At 35.3% G+C, this 19,909-nt stretch overlaps 1 protein-coding gene across 11 annotated transcripts in view; it reads left to right on the forward strand.

The window, feature by feature from the left end:
- Positions 1 to 19,909, forward strand: part of CHN1 (chimerin 1) — a 206,949-nt gene that overhangs the window by 128,599 nt on the left and 58,441 nt on the right. Inside the window, exon 1 of one of the 11 annotated variants that reach the window (XM_077883248.1) lies at positions 838 to 861. The exons of the other annotated variants lie outside the window; for them this stretch is intronic. Coding sequence (XP_077739374.1) covers positions 853 to 861 — 9 coding nt within the window. The 5' untranslated portion in view covers positions 838 to 852. Of the gene's footprint in view, positions 1 to 837; positions 862 to 19,909 lie in introns of those variants that run through there. 11 annotated transcript variants of the gene reach the window in all.

The raw sequence follows: 19,909 nt of genomic DNA on the forward strand, positions 1-19,909 counted from the left end.
ATCTAATTCAAAGTGGCACTTTGTGGGTACAGAGAAACCAACTTTTGAAATTATAGATTACAGAAAATGGTTTTCATATTTGTTAGGAACTCAGATCTTTTTTGGAAGTAACTAGAATTTAGAATCCTAAAAGCATGCTATATTTAATATTGTTCTTTTCACTCTCTAATTCCCATTTTCTCACTTTTGGTTATTTTCCATTCATGGCATCTTTCAGTAATGCTTGCATTTAAGTATCTCTAATACTGAAAATATGTTTTATGCAACTATGATAAACTGTTCTAAGTTAACATTTGTGAAATATTTTTATAGTGTGTGCATGTGGGGTTTTTTAGAGTTTATCGGCCTAATGATAACCTTTGTTAATGTGTTCTGGATATCCTTTTCAACATCAAGAGACTTCCGCTAACAACACTTAGCTATTTCTCATTGGACTGGTCGTTTAAACTCATAGGATCTTGGTTGTCCGTCCTACAAAGTGAAAATAGTATTCACAAAGGAAAGACACTGAGGTAGATAATGCCTAAAGGACCCTTTTAGCTCTAGGATCCAGGATTCCCCGTGTATTCTGGCAACATTACATGTTAGATTGCCTGGATTGTCTTGTGCTGATGGCCAGTGATAGCCACATAGAGTGAAATAGCTGGCATTGGGAACTAGTTCTCTCCAGCAGTACATAATTAAGAATCATTTAAAAAATTACTCTTTGCTTTAAACTGCATGCATCTTAAATCTAGTTGGCTTAAAATCTACTCACTCAAAAATAGATTTATTTTATTTATAGGTGTCATCCAACAGGACAGGGATGATGACCTGTTCAAGAGGTGAAACATTGATTCCCTGTCACAGTTGATGACATTTGTAAGTAAAGACAATCGTGTTTAATTGATTTAAAATATCTCTTGCCACTAGTATGGTTTAGTAAATATTTTACTGGGTCCTGAATAGCTAAAGCCCATTTGTCCATGAGGGGCTTGCCTTTTCTTCAGAGGCAAAAAGTGTTGATTTTGCAGGAGTTAGTACACTGTCATAGAAAGGTTTCTGGTATTGGAATTAAGAGCTAGATTCCAGTTTCTACAATAGGAATTGATTTTATGTGTCACTTTGGGCGAATTGCTTTACTTTTCTGAGACTGTATTTCCCCACTTTTAGCAAGAGAGCTTTAGACTAGATGATCTCCAAGATGTGGTTCTTGTTCTAGTCTGTGATCCTTCAAGGAGTGTAGGTGTACAAGAAAGAGAGAACACAGTACTAGAAACAGCACCATACTTGGGCCTTGAAAGGGGAGATCTATTTTTAGCTTATCTACCAATTGATTGTATCACTTTGGGACAATCTCCTAACCAGTCTGGACTGCAGATTCTTCATAGATAAGGGGTTTTCTATAAGACAGTACTTTTACAAGATTTTCATTATAAATACTTGCTGCAAAAAGGGCTTTGTGCTCAAATAGGTTTGATTAAAAATAAAGTTGTTTTTTTTTTTAACTTACCTGTTCCTTTTCTGTGGGCTTCTCAGTTTTGCTAATAACCTAGTATGTATTATGACTCTCCTAGAGTGTTCCCAAACTCATCTGGATCGCCCTGCCACTGTTCAGAAAATTATTTAGGAAAATAGTGTTTTCATGAAATCCACTTGGGGAAATTCTGAACCAGATGATCTCTTAAGATCTTTTCTTGTTCTAAAAATCGAAGGATAAAAATTCCGTGTGGATTTTTTTTTTTTTTTCTTCAGTACTTAAGGTGTAAGTTGAGCATCTGAGCTTTGTGGATGGTTGTCAGAATTGTTTTATGGCCAGGAAGTTTTTTGCCAAAGGAAATGAGACCTGAAGGTTCTTAGCTGTCTCTAGGAAATTTTGTGGCCTGCTGTGAGGGGAAAAAATTTATTTTGAGAGACATCTATGTCATTTTTTTCATTAACTGTTTAAGTTGCTTCTCCAGCTTGAAATATCAGAAATTTAAAATTATTTTTTAAAAACATTGAGAGAAATTTAATCATGAAGTTGTAGCATGTTGAAAAGCTGGACTTCCTTCTCTTGTAAAATGGCTTAACTTCAGCATCCAGACTGGCCATGAGCCCAGCTTTTATTAGTGGCTTTTTCAAAATTTATCTTGGAACTGTATTTGAATAGTTTCTTTTTCCAAGTTGTCAGTATAGTATGCTCGCTTCAACAGATACTGGACCAATGGCTGAATGCAACAGTTTTTATGATGATTTTATACTTATTAATAATATAATTTTAAATTCTCCAAAGCCATGCTTTTAAAAATGGCTCATAACTGTTAATAATATAAACTGTCAAATATGTAATTTGCATTTCAGAAACTATGCTATGAGTCAGAACTCTGAATCTGGCAAGAACTTCTTTACTTTTAGATTTAGTCTTTTAAGCCCAAAACTTTCTCACATATAACAATGACCTGTGATGACAAGGGTGTGAAAAATCCATTTATTGGTTTTATGGAACTTTACTAGGCCAATAACCTTTATGTGTCTGTGTGTATATGTATTTTTCTTCTCCTGGAAGTTTGAGATGGTTGCAGTGTTTTGCATACTGTCATAATAATTTATTCTTAAGGAATTTCTTTTATGTTTAAATTCCACTTTTTAAAGACTTCTTTGGAGAGCACCAGACTGCATATGTATTGAAAGGCCTTGTAAAATATGAGGTTGAAATGTAATCAGGGCCTTGCCAAAAAACTGCCATACCTACTGGAATTCTCTGGGTACCTCTATGAAGTGATAAGAGTCTATGTCCCTGGGAATGGTGAAAGGAGCACAGGAGGTCCTGTCTGCTAATTTTCTTAATTCTCCCACAAAGCAACCTTTCTAAAAGTCTTTACTTTGCTTTATATTTATAAAATATAAATATATACATTATTTATGTATTATTTGTATCCATATAATCCTAATGTAGAAATCAGCAGAGAACCATACTTCAATTTCATCATTACAAAAGTAACAATATAAAAAACTGTTTGAATTCTTGATTCTCTGCTTTCCCACTTTGTAAGACCCATCTTTTCCCCCTTCCTTATTCCTCCCTAACCTGTGCTCCTCTTGTTCATCTCCTTTCTAACCCTACCTTATCAACATCCATCGCTCTCTTCCTAGTCAAATTTACATGCTCATGTTTCCCCTGTGGCTTGTTAAGGTTTGGATCGGTCATTCCAGGGGTGAACAGGCCCTTGGAGAACTGCCAGATGTGCCCAGGGTCACCTATTTATATTAAAAAGCCAGTTTAATAATTTATAAGGGAGACTACAGTTACTGTGCAGAACTTTCATAGTGGGTTTGTCCTCTGTTAATATCCTTCTTAAGACTCAAGTAGAGTAATGGGGTTCCTGGGTGGCACAGGCAGTTGAGAATCCAAGTCTTGGTTTTGCCTCAGGTCATGAGTGCAGGGTCACTGGATTGAGCTCAGCATGCAGTCTGCTTGGGTTTCTCTTGCCCTCTCCCTCTACCCCAACCCCCTGTGCACGCACTTTCTCAAATAAATAAATCTTAAAAACAAAAACAAAAAAAAGAAAGAAAGAAATCAAGTAGAGTTTTTAAAAAATCCTACATAGTCAGTATATATTAGTCTGTGTGGTCTTGAGCAAATCCTAAATCTCTCTGGGTCTCAGTTCACCTCAATGTCTAAAAGTGCTTCCATATAACGCCACCACTTGGCTGGCATTATATGACTGTTGTCCTCTACTTTGCACACATAATGAACTTAAAAAGAGAACAGTTTAAAATAAAATTTATAAAATAAGAATCATGTAGTGTTATATTGTACCTAATCAAAAATAAAATTAAATGCCTATATTTTGTATTTAGCCTATGGTTAAATAACATAAGGATATTTTTTTAAATAAATAGTTTTATATCACTGTTTTAAAAAAATAAAAAAGGATGTTTTCATTGCTTGAAGTGTCCTCCAGGTCCACAAGATAACATCAGATGGTTCCTAATCCCTTCATCTGATAGTGAAGTTTCTCTTGTAGTAATGCTGTGATACTTCTAATTGTGTCTAATCTGGAGGCCTATGTCCTCATTTCTTTTCATCTCCATGAACTAACTCCTCTCCCATCAAAATTAATTGTGTTTAATTCAACATTTATTGCGTGCCACCTGTTTGTAAGGAAATAACCTAGGCTCTGGAAGGGATGAAAGATGTACAACATATAAGCCCTGTCTCAAAGAACTTACATGTTAATGTGTTCATTGTTTCTACCTTATTTAATTAGCACTTAGGTATATTGATAGCAAGAAGCAACCTGCCTATATAATCTGTATAGTATTACAGTTCAGTAAGTATTAAGTTGGATTTACTCTGATTTGAGTTTGCTTCTCTAAAAGCCCAGCAGATCACAGAAAACACTTTTATAGACAAACACTAGTTTTTCAGAATTATGAATCAGAAATCAATATGACATTCCATCATTTCACTACAGTTTCAAGTCTGAAGTCCCTTAGTATTGTTTCACTTCTGTTTCAGCACCTTGGATTTTATATACACAGTTGTTGATTAAACAAATGAACAAACTAGTATATTTTATGAATTCAGCCAAATCCAAGGCCCTGATAGAATCAGTCCTGAGACAGAAAAGAGGGTGATTCAAGTTGATTTCCTACTTTATATTTTTTCTTTTAGGAACTCAGAATATTCCTAATTCCACAGATAAAGCATCTGAGGTACAAAAAAAATTGTTTTTATGACATGAAATAGTTTGTGAAAGGTGGTGGCTAGATGCACCTTTTCAGGAATATGTACAAAGAAGCCAAGATGGTAGAGTGGCATCTCCCCATAGTTATCAGTCATGGGTTGGGGACAATCTAGACCCCACCAGAGAATCTAATAATGATTAAAGAAAACTGACATGGGGCCCAGAAATTTTTTTGTATGAATCTCATCTATTCTTCCATTTTATCACTCACAGAAAGGATTAGTAACTCAAGCCATTAGGGAAAACCAGATGGAAAGATGAAAATGGAAGATAAACATCAATTCCTCAGCTCCAAAAACCAGGCCAACAGAAGACCAAATTGTAGTTTACCAAGCCAGCTGCAGTTTTGGAAGATTTGTATATATGAGCCAATTAAACAAATAAAATCTTAAATTACTGGCTTGAGGGTTGGAAGAGGAAGCTATTAGAAATTCTTTCACAATTGCTATTTCAGAGTCTTGCGTTTTGGTGGGGGAATAGTCATTGATGGCTCATCCAGTTAACTTTGTGAAACAGAAATCAGCTCTGGTGGCTTTAGCAATCTGGGGTCCAAAACAAGTTGAGACTATCAAGCAATAATCTGGGTTTCCTGTGTTGCCCACAAACCAGTTCTATGGGCAATTCTTAAATTAAACTTTCTAATTTTAATAAATCCTTACATTATACCTCATGCTAAATGATTTGGATCTGTAGTGTTCATCTTCTGCTTTTTGCTCCATCATATTTCCCTTTATATTTGGAGTCCTTTTTCTTTCTCTGATATTTAGACCTCTGGGAGACTGGCAAATCATAGCTATGCCCTGAACCTTTCCTTAGTCAAGTTAGGAGAACATAAGTGTTTTAATATGGCTTTATAAGTTAGTCCTTAACTCTTCTTGGGTCTCCTCTGAGTTATCACACATGGTCAAAAATGCCCAAACCTGGGCATTATATTGCAAAAATAGATGCTTTCAGTAAGAAATTCTAGGCATCAATAATGGCAACTGATCATGCTCTTGTTTATATGTCTTTTTAAGTGTGCTGTTAACATTAGTTCTTTGTTTCATTCAGTAATTCAGATGAATCAGCTGTTATCCTCTATTTCCTTAGCTTCTAAAACCATTCCATGAAAATTCACTAAATGCTGTAGGTTTGCTGATGACCTAAACTTTACAGCTTAAACATTATCTTTGATAATTTCTTTTTTATTTGTTTTAGGAAGCTTTTTCTTTTTCTTTTTTTATATTTTAATTCCAGGTTAGTTAACATACAGTGTTACATTAGTTTCAGGTGTACAATGTAGTGTTCAACAATTCTATACATTACTCAGTGCTCAAGATAAGTATACCCTTGGGACTCCTGGGTAGCTCAGTCCGTTAAGCGTCAGACTCTGATTTCTGCTCAGGTCATGATCCAGGGTCGTGAGATCAAGCTCTGAGTTGGGCTTTGTGCTCTGCATGGAGCCTGCTTAAGAGTATCTCTCTCCCTCTTCCTCTGCCCCTCCCCACTCACATGTTCTCGCTTGCATGCTCTCTCTCTTTCTCTCTTTCTCTCTCTCAAAAAATATAATTAAGTTAAAAAAAATAAATGTACCCTTAATCCTCTTCAGCTATTTCACCCACCCACCCATGCCTCCCCTCTGGTAAATATCTGTTTGTTCTCTATAGTTAAGGGATAGTTCCTCTGTCGTTTTTTTGTTTTGTGTGTTTTTTTTTTCTTCTTTATTCATTTGGGTTTTTTCCTTCAATTCAACATTAGTGAAATCATGTGGTATTTATCTTTCTCTGACTGATTTAATTCACTTAGCATTTTTCCCGTTAGCTCCATTCATGTTGTTGCAAATGGCAAGATTTCATTCTTTTTTATGGTGGAGTAATATTCCATTGTGTGGTGTGTGTGTGTGTGTGTGTGTGTGTGTGTGTGTGTGTCTATACATTTTCTTTATCCATTCATTTATCAGTGGATACTTAATTATGGACACAAATTATGGACACATAATTTGGCTATTGTTAATAATGCTGCAATGAACATAGGGGTGCATATCTTTTCAAATTGGTGTTCTTGTATTGTTTGGGTAAATACCTAGTAGTTCAATTACTGGATCATAAGGTAATTCTATTATTAATTTAAAAAAATTATTACTAATTTTTTGAGGAACCTCCATACTGTTTTCCACAGTGGCTATACCAGTTTGCATCCCATCAACAGTGCATGAGGTTATCTTTCATAATTTCTAAGACACTGCATAAGTTTGTACTTACTTACCAGCAGCGTTTGATAAAAAGTTACCATTAGTATAAAGTTTCTCTCCAAAAGCAGAAGCTTTTATGCAAGCTGAAGATTATGTAGCACTATCTTAAAAGAGATTTACACTTTCTTCCACCCACTCAACAGAAGGAGATCCTGTTGTGGTTATAGTTTGCTTAATAAGTTTAGAATGACTTTGGGCCACTGCCCAAGTTCATAGAAAAAAAAAAAGTATATTAACCTTATCCCTTGAGAAAGTCCTGTTTTCCCCTGTAACGGGGAAACTCTGCAAAAGAGCAAGCCATATCTCTTTATACTCTCATTTTCCAACAATTGTTTTATAAGTCAACTTTATTGAGGTATAATTTATGTACAGTAAAATGCAGAAGTTTGATGAGCTTTGACAAATAAACATACCTGTGTAACCACTGCTGCAGTCAAACAAAGAACATTTCATTACTCCATAAAGTTCCTAGTGCTTCTGTAAAAAATTGCACCCCTACCCCCGATCCAAGGGCAACCACTGATTAAATTTCTGTCAGGACAAGAAATTGTTTTTAACTGTTGCTATGACAGGTGGCATCTATTTAATGTTTTATTTTTTCACACTTATAGCACTTTTTACCTTCATTTTGTCACTTTATTATAAATACATCATCTTAAATATCTTTCTCAATTTTAGATGTAAAATTTCCCATCATGTTCTTTTAGGGAAATATGGACAACAAAAGAATTATTGATGTGTCGTACCGATTGCAAGGCACTATAACTTGTTGACATTTTCAATCCTATCATGGACTTTTCACCTTTTATTCTACAATAAAGACTGAAATAAATGTGGGTACACAATAAGAGAGGATTCTTAGGAAAGAAGCTCTGCTATGCTCCATCTTGGACATGAGCCAGAAGCGCTCAGCCAGCCCTCCTTTAATCACTAGCTGTCTCTTGGCCATTCCTCTCTGGAATAGGTCCCATGGCAGATGTTAGTCACAATCACAGTTGACAGGAAGTACAGTGTCCCCAACTCTCTGAATGTGAACCGTACCATGTGGAACCAAGTATCACAATGAGAAAAACTGCCATTTCTGCTTTCCTCCTTTTAGTCTACTCAAAAGGGAAAAGGCATTATTTGTAGCATTGGTATGACTTCAGAATTCCCTATGGCATACCACTAAAGCTTTTTTTTTTTTTTTTTTTTGGCTTTATTAAGACCAGTAAAGCATTTAGATGTCTTTCCCTATGATCTGTTAAGAACTAGCAGGTCCAACCCACTCAAGAATCCTGTAGACTACAGTTCACCTCTGCCTGGTGCCAGGTGAAGCCTGTATAACAGGCTCCCATGCATGGGCTGTGGGTTGTAAAAAATTCCTGGAGAAATGTTTTTAAGTTTTCTCCTGTCTCTTAGAACTATTGGAATATGAGTGAATGAAGAAAATGCTGATATATACAGAACCTTGATTTCACTCTACTTTCTTAAAAATTGATTTAATCATTTGCATATTAATTTTAGTAATCAATTTCAATGCAGTTTGATTAGAGTAGGCTCTCCAGTGATCTGGAACTGTTTTCTAAGCAAGTGGGTCTCAGGAGCTCAAAAACCTCTTCTTGTGACTCTTGGAATTATACATGTTTTTTTTGGCCACCTTTTGGGGGTCTAATGTTTCTTAAGACTGGGAAGACTGGGCATAATGGGAGAGAAAGGAGAGTACCAGAGTGTGAAAACAGTAGAGAATTGTAGAAAAGTTTTATTTACACTGACTAGTTCATGTCTGTCTGTATGTATATATATATGTGTATATATATTTGTGAACAAGTCCAGTCATGTTATACCTCAGACTATTTTTTTTTAAGATTTTATTTATTTATTTGAAGGAGAGTGCGAGTGAGAGACAGCATGAGAGGGGGCAAACGGAGAGAGGGAAGCAGGCTTTCTACTGAGGAGGGAGCCTGATGTGGGGCTTGATCCCAGGATCCTGGTCATGATCTGATTTGAAGGTAGATGCTTACCTGACTGAGCCACCCAGGAACCCCCTAAAACTATTTTTAAATTTAAAAAAGGAACCATGTTTTGATACAATTATTCAATTTAAGAGAGTTTTGCCCCCTAGTCTTAAAGGAATGCGTGTTCTTTATAAAACTTTTGAAAACTAGGAACTAAAAAAAAAAAAAAAAAAAAAAAAAATTTCTTATAGCCCCACAAATATATGTTAACATTTTAGTGGATTTCCTTGTAGTCTTCCTATGCACAGATTATTTTAAGCTTTTATGTTTTTTATTATATAAGTAATCCCTATTTATTTTCTACAAAATAATAAAATATTGAAAAAATAGCATTAAAATCACACCAAGTCCCTCTATTGATGGATAATATAACCAGTAATATTCTGCTATTTATCCTTCTAGTTTGTGTGTATGTATGTGTGTCTGTGTGTGTCTGTGAGAGTGAAAAAGAGAGAGAAAACATGTTTCTTCTATATGAACTACTTTGTGATTTGCTTTACTATTAGGTTATGGTTTCATGTGGATGACATTTCTGCTCTATCATTTTAAATATCAGCATAACATTCCATTGTGTTTATATACAATAGTTATTTAGCCAATCTCTTAATATATTTTTTCATTCATTCATTTTATGAATATTTATTGAGTAGGTGATTTGGGCTCCTGTGGCCAATACCAAACAAGACAACCATGGATCTTCTCTAATTGTCTGTCATGTACACCAAGAATATTAAAAAGAAATTTAAAGACTATCGTCATGATTTGAAATGATGATGAGATGGGGGTACAGAGAGAAAAACTCTTTTACCAGGAAATTTTGTTCATAAATTATTGGTAACCAGTGCTTTTTTCCTGCAGGCTGTCTATGTTTTTATGATAAATCTTTCTTAAGTAATCTTTTTTCAAAAGCATTCAGTAAAAAGGTTTCCTTTGCTTACTCAGATTAGCATGATTTAGATATACTAGTCATTTTAGTAGACCTTCTGAATTTCAAGTTTTTATTCCTGTTAACTGGCTTTATCCTTTCAAATAAAGGAGTTTTTCCAGAATATTCAGTGCTCCAAAAATCAGTATTTCTTCAGGATAATGATAACTAACCCCCAAAAATCTAAATTTATAAGTCAGTTAATATGAGGGATAATTTAAAAGCATTTACAGTTGTTTTTCTTGGAATAGTCCGTATCTTTTTTTTTTTTTTTTTTTGGATTAGTCTGTATCTTTAAAATGTATAGGACTTTCATGTGAGAGAAACCTATTTCTAGATTTGTTGAATATAGAGAGTTGCACTTTAGCTTCATATATGATCACAGCCAAAGCTTCTCTACTCTTTAGAGCTCCCTAGTTATAAATTAATGAAACATTTTGAGGGTAAAGGACTTCCATAATTTATATCTGCGGTGTGCACTGGTATGGGGTGGGGGAGGGTGACCTTAGCTAAAACTATTATTTAAGCCAGAACTATTTTGATATCTTGTGTACATAGCATTCTATTTACCACTTATTTCAGTATGAATAGTGAATTTCCTTTGTCCCTTATAGATGAAGCCCCCCAAAATGCCTTTGCCTAATTAGTGATGTGACAAATGCTTTTATTTGGAAGCCGTGTTTATTGTTACTGAGGAGGGGCTAATTTTTTTTCGTATTTTTATTTTTTAGTTCATAGTGATAATGGATTCTAAACAAGTGTTTTTAATATTTTACTTTTGGTTTCATACAGAACTATTCTAAACGTTTAAGGTAAAAAAAATTTTTTTAATTTTTTAAAAATTTTTATTTACTTATGATAGTCACACACAGAGAGAGAGAGAGTAAGAGAGGCAGAGACACAGGCAGAGGGAGAAGCAGGCTCCATGCACCGGGAGCCCGACGTGGGATTTGATCCTGGGTCTCCAGGATTGCACCCTGAGCCAAAGGCGGGCGCCAAACCGCTGCGCCACCCAGGGATCCCTTTTTTTTTTTTAATTTTTATTAAAAAAATTTTTTTTAAAACAGAACTTAAATAGTAATGGATCTTTAACATTTGATCTGGTGTTAAGACTCATAAAAGATTTTCTGTAGCCATATATGCTAGTGTTTGATCTTAGCTTTGGAGCAGTCCACAGCATCTGGTTCATATGTTCTCTTTATGCTATTTCTTTCTTTATTTTTTCCTTATTTTTTGAGATTTATTTTTCAGAAAGATCTACCTTTGCTCCTCAAATAGAGGTATTTCAAAGGGAGCTTTGATTATAATGTTATCTCTTATTTATCCAGCCATTCCAACACACATGCAAAACAATTTTTTATTGGGCATCCCCTTGGGACAGGATGTCTGCCTGTCTTATGACTTTAATGATGTCACTTTGAGCACATCATTGACCTCTTCAGGCCTGAGTTGAAGAACCCAGCTTCGTAGATGACACTCAGGTCCCTTCTAGCTGTCGTGATTCGTCACACATAGTTCTCTTTGTTAACCTTCAAGAGATTTTTCAGACTTAAGATTTTATACTTCTGAGAACTTACTATTCTAGGAGGAAGACAGGCTGAAGACATGCAGATTTAACTACAGGCTTGGCTCTGATACTAACTAGAACTGTAAATCTTTGAGCCAGTGACATAATTTCCTGTGGCCTCAGGAAATTGAAGGTCTCTTCTAGCTCCCCAATAAACATGTCTAAAGGTTGTAAAACTAAAAATAATAATAGAAATAACTAACATTTATTGAGCTTCTATACATCAGAAAGTGTACTGAGTATTTCTCCAGATTATCTGTTTTACTCTCTGTAGCAGTCCTTTTGAAGGTAGGTATTATAACATGGGTATCTGAGATGATAGGGTTTATGGAGTATTATCAAGGGATTCTAGGGTGTGTTTTAATAGTGCATACTTTATTTTTAAGAATGAAATCACAAAGGACAACCAGACCCTTCCACCAAATAAATGCCCCTTGGTAGATGTCATCATAGAGATTAAACATTGGACTGTGTATTTAAACTAAGTAGGTAATTATATTTTGAGTAATTGGATTACTCAAAAAGGAAGAAGTTAAAACACCTTGGAGCCTGCCCAAAGGAAGTTGAAGCATGGTTTAAATGGATCCTTCACCAACTGAGGCTTGTCATGCTAGAACTGCAATGCTTAGGTTCAGCTTTTTTTTTTTTTTAATAAACTCTTATCAAACGTTAAAAGAATAAAAAGCTTCCAATCTACAGAATAAGAAAATCTGTAACTTGAGTTTTTTAGTATAAAAAAATGAAACAAAGTGTTTCTCGCTACATTGTAGCTTGGTTCTCTAATGACTGCTTGTGTCAAATGCTACCCTTCTTTATCTTTACCACAAAAATCCAAATAGTCTTGTTCCTTTCATAGGAACAACAACAAAAATAAGTAAGAAAGGATTTTATACTTAGGATAGCGTAAATTATACATAAATGTGCAAAGCTGTCAATAATTTAATATGAATTTCAAATCAGTATATTTAATAGAACAGAATATAAATTTCATTAAACTTTTTCTGACTGAACCATATTAAATGATTAACATAGCTTATTTGTGTATTAATGAAATATACTTGCAACTAAGATTTTTGATACGCATGTTGCATTTATTATGTTTAAGGAAAGTCAACACACTTTTTTACGTTTTCAACAGTTGACTTAAATTCACGTTGACATCTTCAGGTTTTCATCATTCCACTCTTCAAAGTGCATATTAGCATTTCCTTGTCAAAGTTGAAGCTTACTTAGCTCTTTGAAACTGACAAAAGACCTCTGAGGTGACAGTCACCTCCTAAATAAATAAGATTGTGAGGGCAGTTGAAGTGTTTTTCAAATCAATACTCTAGAGACTGTATGTAAAACTGTAGAGAGTTTATTATAATTTAGAAGCAAAAATAAAAAGAAAAATGAAACAAACAAAAATCCTCCCGTCTTTTTAACAGTTTGACAGTGGTATCGTTTTCCGTGGTATCTCTCAGAAGCAGGGAAACCAGTAACAATGAATAAGGATTAACGTTCATAACGTTCATAACTGTAACAGAAAAAATTATAGATATTATTACTAATGATAATACTTTTAAGAAATAAAGTAATGAAGAAAGTGAAAAAAAATAACTTTAATGTAAAATAAACTTTCGGGAAGTCCTAAAATATGCAGTCATAAATAGTTTTTGATCAAGTCAAATCAGATCAAGGTTCTCACCAATGCGGGCAGCCCGGTGGCTCAGCGGTTTAGTGCCGCCTTTGGCCCAGGACGTGATCCCGGAGTCCCGGGATCGAGTCCCACGTCGGGCTCCTGGCATGGAGCCTGCTTCTCCCTCTGCCTGTGTCTCTGCCTCTCTCTCCCTCTGTGTATCTCTCATGAATAAATAAATGAAATCTTTAAAAAAAAAAAAAGTTCTCACCAATGAAACTTTACATGTAATAGAGATGGCTACAGAAATTTTGATTTAGCAGATTCAGTATGGGGTCCAGACACCCATTAATGTATGTGTGGTTTTTTTAAATATTTTTTTGAGAGCGCACATCAGCTAGGGGTTGGGGTAGGGGAAAGACATGGGGGAGGGAGAGGGACAAGCGAGCAGACTCCCCATTGAGCACGGAGCCCACTCAGGGCTCCATCTCATGACTCTGAGATCATGACCTGAGCCAAAATCAAGAGTCAGATGCTTAACTGACTGAGCCACCCAAGCACCCGAATATATGTGTCTTTCTATATGAGAGAGAGAGAGTAAGAGAGAGACTGAGACTGTGGGTATATATAGTGTGTGATATCCTGTTGCACAATAAAGATTATAAGTAATGGATTAAAATAGTGGTTCTCAAACATTTTGTACTGAGGAGTTTTTTACACTTTGAAAATTGTTCAAGACTTCAACAATTTGGGGTCATATCTATTGATATTTACTATATTGGAAATTAAAACAGACGTTTTAAATGTCTGTTAATTCATTTAAAAAACAATAAGCCCATTACATATTAATGTAATAGCATTATTAGCATAATCATAGTTTATTAAACAAATTTAGTTAGAAGAGTGGCATTTTTTACATTTCTGTTAATCTCTTTAATGTCTTAATACTAAGGAAACTACTGGATTCTTATAAATGCTTCTGCATTCAGTCTGTGGTGATATGTTACTTTTTTTAAAAGAAAAGATTTATTCATTCATTTTGAAAGAAAGCAGGAGAGAGTGTGTGGAGGCAGTGGCAGAGGAACAGGGACAGGGAAACTTAAGCAATTTCTGTGCAGAGCATGGAGCCCAATGTGGGGCTCAGTCCCACAGCCCTGAGATCACTACCTAAGCCAAAACCAAGAGTCAACATTTAACCAACTGCACTCCCCTGGTGCTCCATATAATGTGTCCAAGCATGTGAAGAGACTCTGATCTCATACAAATAATATGCATTTGGAAAAGTAAGGAGTATTTGAATAGCCTTTTCAGATATTTGTGGATATTTGCCTTTGATATCTCACCAAAACTACATAAATGGTAATGTGTTTTTTAAATTAAAATATAGTGAACATACAATAATAATTCATTTCAAGTGTACAACATAGTGATTCAACATTTATTTACCTTACAAAATAATTGCCCTGAAAAGTCTGGTCACCATCTTTCATTATACAAAGTTATTGCAATATTACTGATTATATTCCCAATGTTCTACTTTGACTTATATATTTTATAACTGGAAATTTGTACATCTTAAATCCTCTCACCTTTTTTGTCCATCTCTCGACCCCACTCCCCTCTGACAACCACTGATTTCTTCTCTGTATTTATGAATCTGTTTCTGTTTTGTTAGCTTTTTAAGATTCCAGACACACACACACACACACACGCGATTCCAGATACAAGCGAAATTGTCCTTCTCTAACTTATTCCACTTAGCATAATACCTTCTAGGTCCATCCATGTTATTATAATAGCAAGATTTCATTCTTTTTTATGGCTGAGTAATATTCCATTGTGTATGTGTATATTTATGTGCCTGTGTGTCTGTGTGTGAGAGAGAGAGAGAACCTGAATAAGTGGCAATTTCTTAAAAGTTAACTTGCAGTGGTGTTAGCTGAAACCTTCATAATAAGCATTTCTTCTTATTCTTTTACACTAAAATCCATTGATCTATTTTGAACTCTGAATGGATCTTCCAACTATGCATAATTCTATAGTATTATGCATTGTTCATTTGGAAAATATTGGTTCATTGAGTTCTATAGGTCTCCTAAACATTGATAACATTTCTTTTTACTATGTCAAAAAATCATTTGTTAATATCATCATTGATCTCATCAAATAAGTCATTTGAGTAGTGGGAAGCAGGTGATATGTTCAGGATGACAGATACAACATTTCCAAAATTTTTTTTTTCACTTCAGTGTTCAAATGTTATCATTGAGAGTTATTTTCCTTGAGACAGCTGGCTCACTTTGTCCATTTTTGAGAAAATACCAAGTCTGAATAACTAATATTTATGTTAGTCACTCTTCCAAGTAAAAAAAGTGGTATTCCATGGAAAAAAACAGCTACCTTAGCTTACAACTCAAACAACACTTTTCTTTCTTTTTTTTTTTTTGATAAAAAGCTTTTATTTGTTTATTCTTTAAAGATTTTATTTATTTATTCACGAGAGACAGAGAGAGAGAGAGAGAGAGAGAGGCAGAGACATAGGCAGAGGGAGAAGCAGGCTCCATGCAGGTAGCCTGACGTGGGACTCGATCCCGGATCTCCAGGATCATGCCCTGGGCTGAAGGCAGTGCTGAACTGCTGGGCCACCAGGGCTGCCCCTAAACAATACTTTTCTTAAGAAAACCACCCCTAAAAGGAACTCACATATCTTTGACATCATTTTGAATGACACTCTCTTTTTGAGAGTTTTTTTTAAATGTGGAAGTATAAAACTGTAAACTTAATGTAATCTACAGCAGAAACAACAGAGGAGACAGAGTTAAGAGGAAAAGTCTAAATATGTGACCCACAATAACTTAACATGCTATTCATTAAAAGCAGTACCATTGGTATAAAATAATGCATTAAATGCTATACTTAGTATTTCAAAGACTGGGTTCTTTAAAAATGGAAACAACAAGGAAAGATTATTCAACTGATGACATGGTTTGATATTTCTAACAGTGAAAAATGTAACAAAAGCATCCAAAGGAAAAAAATCTACAGCTGATCCTGCAGGAGGAGATATTTTAGGCAAGTTATTTTTTTAAACATTGTACTTCTTATTTTAATGTCTTCCTTATTAAGACATGCATTCAAAAATAGTTTCATCTTGCAGTTTTATAACAAGTTGTGAGTTTGAGTTCTTGGGAAGAAAATAATCGAACTTCAAACTAAGCTTACTAATGGTAGATACTTCCAAATTCCCTTTTCTTTCTAACATCATTACAGAGGGGAGTTTATTCATCCATAAATTTTCATTGCACTTTGCACTCTTCCTCGAGTAATAGTTGTTTTGGTCCTCCACATTAATTTAAGCACAGTGCTTCAACCACCTATGGAATTGAAAACTGCAGTTCATGCATCCTGACCATCCTTTATGTTTCAGGTGGCACCTGTTCTCTTAACACAACACATGTTTTTAATTCAGTCTCATTCTTGAGTCAGCTATGTTGCTAAGATACCTATGTTGTCACAAATTTCCAAATATGTTTTCAGTTCGTATTTGCATACATTTTGGCCGCCAAGTGAGGAAACAGTATTTAAATTGCCCTTTTTTGCACCCCTGGCCAACCGTTACTTTTTTAAAACCCATGATAGGAGATATTTTAAGGAATGATCATTATGAGAAAATAGCCATTTTCTTTGTATCAAATATATTCTGACAGTATCATAAGCTTTGGAGGCTAGAATCATTCAGACAGGCATTCATTTAGGAGTCTGAAGAATTCAGTGAGTCTTACAACTGTGCCATGAACTTTGCTCATTCTTTCATCATTTATTTATTTTCATTCTTTCAACATTTAGCACCTACTTTGTTCCAAGCATTGTGTTAGGTGTTAAGACTGATGCCGATGAAAAATGGCAGTTTCAGTATCATTACTGAACCAACACCTAGTCTTGGAGAGCTCTCTGCATGTTAGGTACTGAAAATACATGCTTTACATACATTCTGTATATTCTATGTACATTATTTCATCTCATCCTCCAAACAATGCTATGAGGTAGGTATTCTTATTTCAATTTTACACATAAAGGACCTGAAGCTCCTCCCAAGATCCCATATCTACAATAAGTGGAGCGGAGATCTTTTACAGATTGTCTTTACTCAAGAGCCACGCTTTTAACTATTTAACTGTAGATAACACTGAATAGTTTTTAAAAAAATTTTTATGGATGCTTCCATGGCTCAGTTGGTTGAGTGTGTGACTCTTGAGTTTGGCTCAGGTCATGGGATTGAGACCTGTGTCTGGTTCATGCTCAGCGTGCAGTCTGCTTGTCCTTCTCCCGCCCCTTCTGCCGCCCCTCTGCTTGTTGGCACGTGCTCTCTCCACCCCCCATGCATATATATGCATATATATATAAATATTAAACTTTTTAAAAAATTTCTTTCTTTATGAAAGGAGTTAGTTATTAGGCATATTGAGGAGGAAGGTTTTTTTTTTTTTTTTTTTTTTTTTTGAGGAGGAAGGTTTATAAACAGCAGCTCCCAGCTTGTCATTACTTCTGATCATAGGGCTGTGAGAGATGGTCAGCAAACAGCCCTGTGGTTTCGGTGTTGGAGGCTGCTGAAGACATTCCCAGATTGGGAGAGAAAAGAGATCTGAGATGGAGAGATGTGTAGAAGTCACATGAAAGAGTCTCAGAAGGATTCTAAAAGGAGGAAACAGCTTGGAAAGAGGACATGGACATAGATTTCATAAGTAAATCCAACTTTTGTTAGAAAATGTGGTCATCAAGATTAAAATAGGATGGAATAAATCCATTACCCATCCAATACTTATCCCAATTATAATTGATTCATTATGTATTTATTTGTTTAATATCAGGTCCTTGTGAAAATAGCTCAGGCTCTATTCCCTAGTATTCACCAGTTTCATTAATGCCTAGAATATAGTAGATATTCAGTAAAATATTTTTTGAATGAAAGCTATTTAGGAGAACTTTGTATTGTACATATATGCTTTGGCCATTTCTATAATTTCTTTTAATGAACTAGTGGGCTCTGTGAAGTATTTATATTTTCTCAGGCCACATGTCCAGAACCCCAGATTCTTAATTTTCTTTTAAAGATTTTATTTATTATTTCATGAGAGACACAGGCAGAGAGACAGAGAGAGGGCAAAGAGGCAGAGACACAGGCAGAGGGAGAAGGAGGCTCCTGAGGAGCCCAATATAGGACTCCATCCCAGGATCCCAGGATCATGACCCGAGCCAAAGGCAGACACTCAACCACTGAACCACCCAGTCATCCCAGATTCTTCATTTTTTATACTATATTCTTTTAAAGATAAAATACATCTAATCATGGAATCACTGCATTGGCCAGTTTGGAATCTCTGTTATCAATATAAGACTTAGTTAATTGTTTACCCCTGAGATTGAAATGGCTTTCCACCTTGTAAATTATGTATGTTTGGTAAATTTTATTTTATTTTATTTATTTATTTTTTTTTTTGTTTGGTAAATTTTAATGGAAAGCTTAATTACTTCTTTCTAAAGACAGCCTAATTAAGTTGCTCAGGAGACTACTCTTCAAATTCATTGGTTTGGAGGGTGGTTTTGTTGATTTGTTTTTTATTTAAGGAACACGAAAAGCCAATGCAAAAACAAAAATAAAAATAAAAATAAAAAGCAAGCTGCTCTGTAACTCTTCTCGAAGCTCTGATAGACATTTGTCAAAGGGTCTGCATGTATTTAATTAAGAACAACATATAACCTTACTCACCACCCTCCAAATAATGAAAAAGGCTTTTAATTGCCAGAAATTAATCACTGAGGCTGACCATATGTCTCTGTCAACCATTTGTCAGGTTTAGAACTGAATTGGGGGTGGTCATTTTCAGCTGCAAATATTTCTACTTGCTGTTGGTTCTGGGTCTTTGTAAGCCTGGGCCTTCCTAAGAGGAGAGTCAGTCTCATCCCATGTTAAGTGATCATAACCCTGGTCCCAGGGAAGCATAATGGGGCGAGAATACAGTACGAAGTCAGGCCTGAGTCTCCATCATGGCTCCTTTGCTTACTGATTATCTGCAAATGCCTTAACATCACAGAATTTTTCTTCTGAAGAACAGGACTGTGAGGATGCAGGGCAGTAGTCTATGTGACAGAGCACTTTGTAGAATCTAAAGCTCTGTGTGTTACTGAGCTGGGAACAGCTAAAGAGCCAGACTTGGATTTTATTTTATTTTATTTTTAACCAAAATACGCAGAGGAATACTCCCTCAGGTTCATTGAGGGAGAAAAATTGAGAATTTCCCATGGAAGCCAGTTTCAGCTTTTCATTAGGAAGAACCAAGAGTGTTGTTATGATCATCACCATCCAGCCAATCATTGCCAGTGGCCGAATATTGGAGAGTGTTAGACTAGAATGTTTTATTGGGTAATTTTACATATATTACATGTATATATTACTTTGTAATTACATAACTCAGGATAAGAAAACATCTTCCATTTATTTTATCTTCCCCAGCACCTATTATTATAAATTGTTATCATCAGGGCTACGATCTAGTATTCTTTAAGAACTTGCAAGTGGAGACATAGGACTGTGTCTTAAGAACTAACTTTAAAATCACCATTTATATTTGAACAGAAATATGCAAAACCATCATAAAGAGACACCTGGAAAAAAACTCAGAGGTGGAAGTTGCTTAGGTCCATCTAAGCACTGATTTCAGACGAGGGGGGCCCCTCACCAACTGGACATTGAATGTTATCTGTTAGCAGGGCCATCCTAATTATATAGGATTAAACAAATGGCTTGACTCTGCATTCAGTATCACTTCAACTAACCCACTCCACTTGTTCTGGTTCCTTTC

This window comes from Canis aureus, chromosome 34, assembly GCF_053574225.1.
Source record: "Canis aureus isolate CA01 chromosome 34, VMU_Caureus_v.1.0, whole genome shotgun sequence".
NCBI classification, from domain to species: Eukaryota; Metazoa; Chordata; class Mammalia; order Carnivora; family Canidae; genus Canis; species Canis aureus.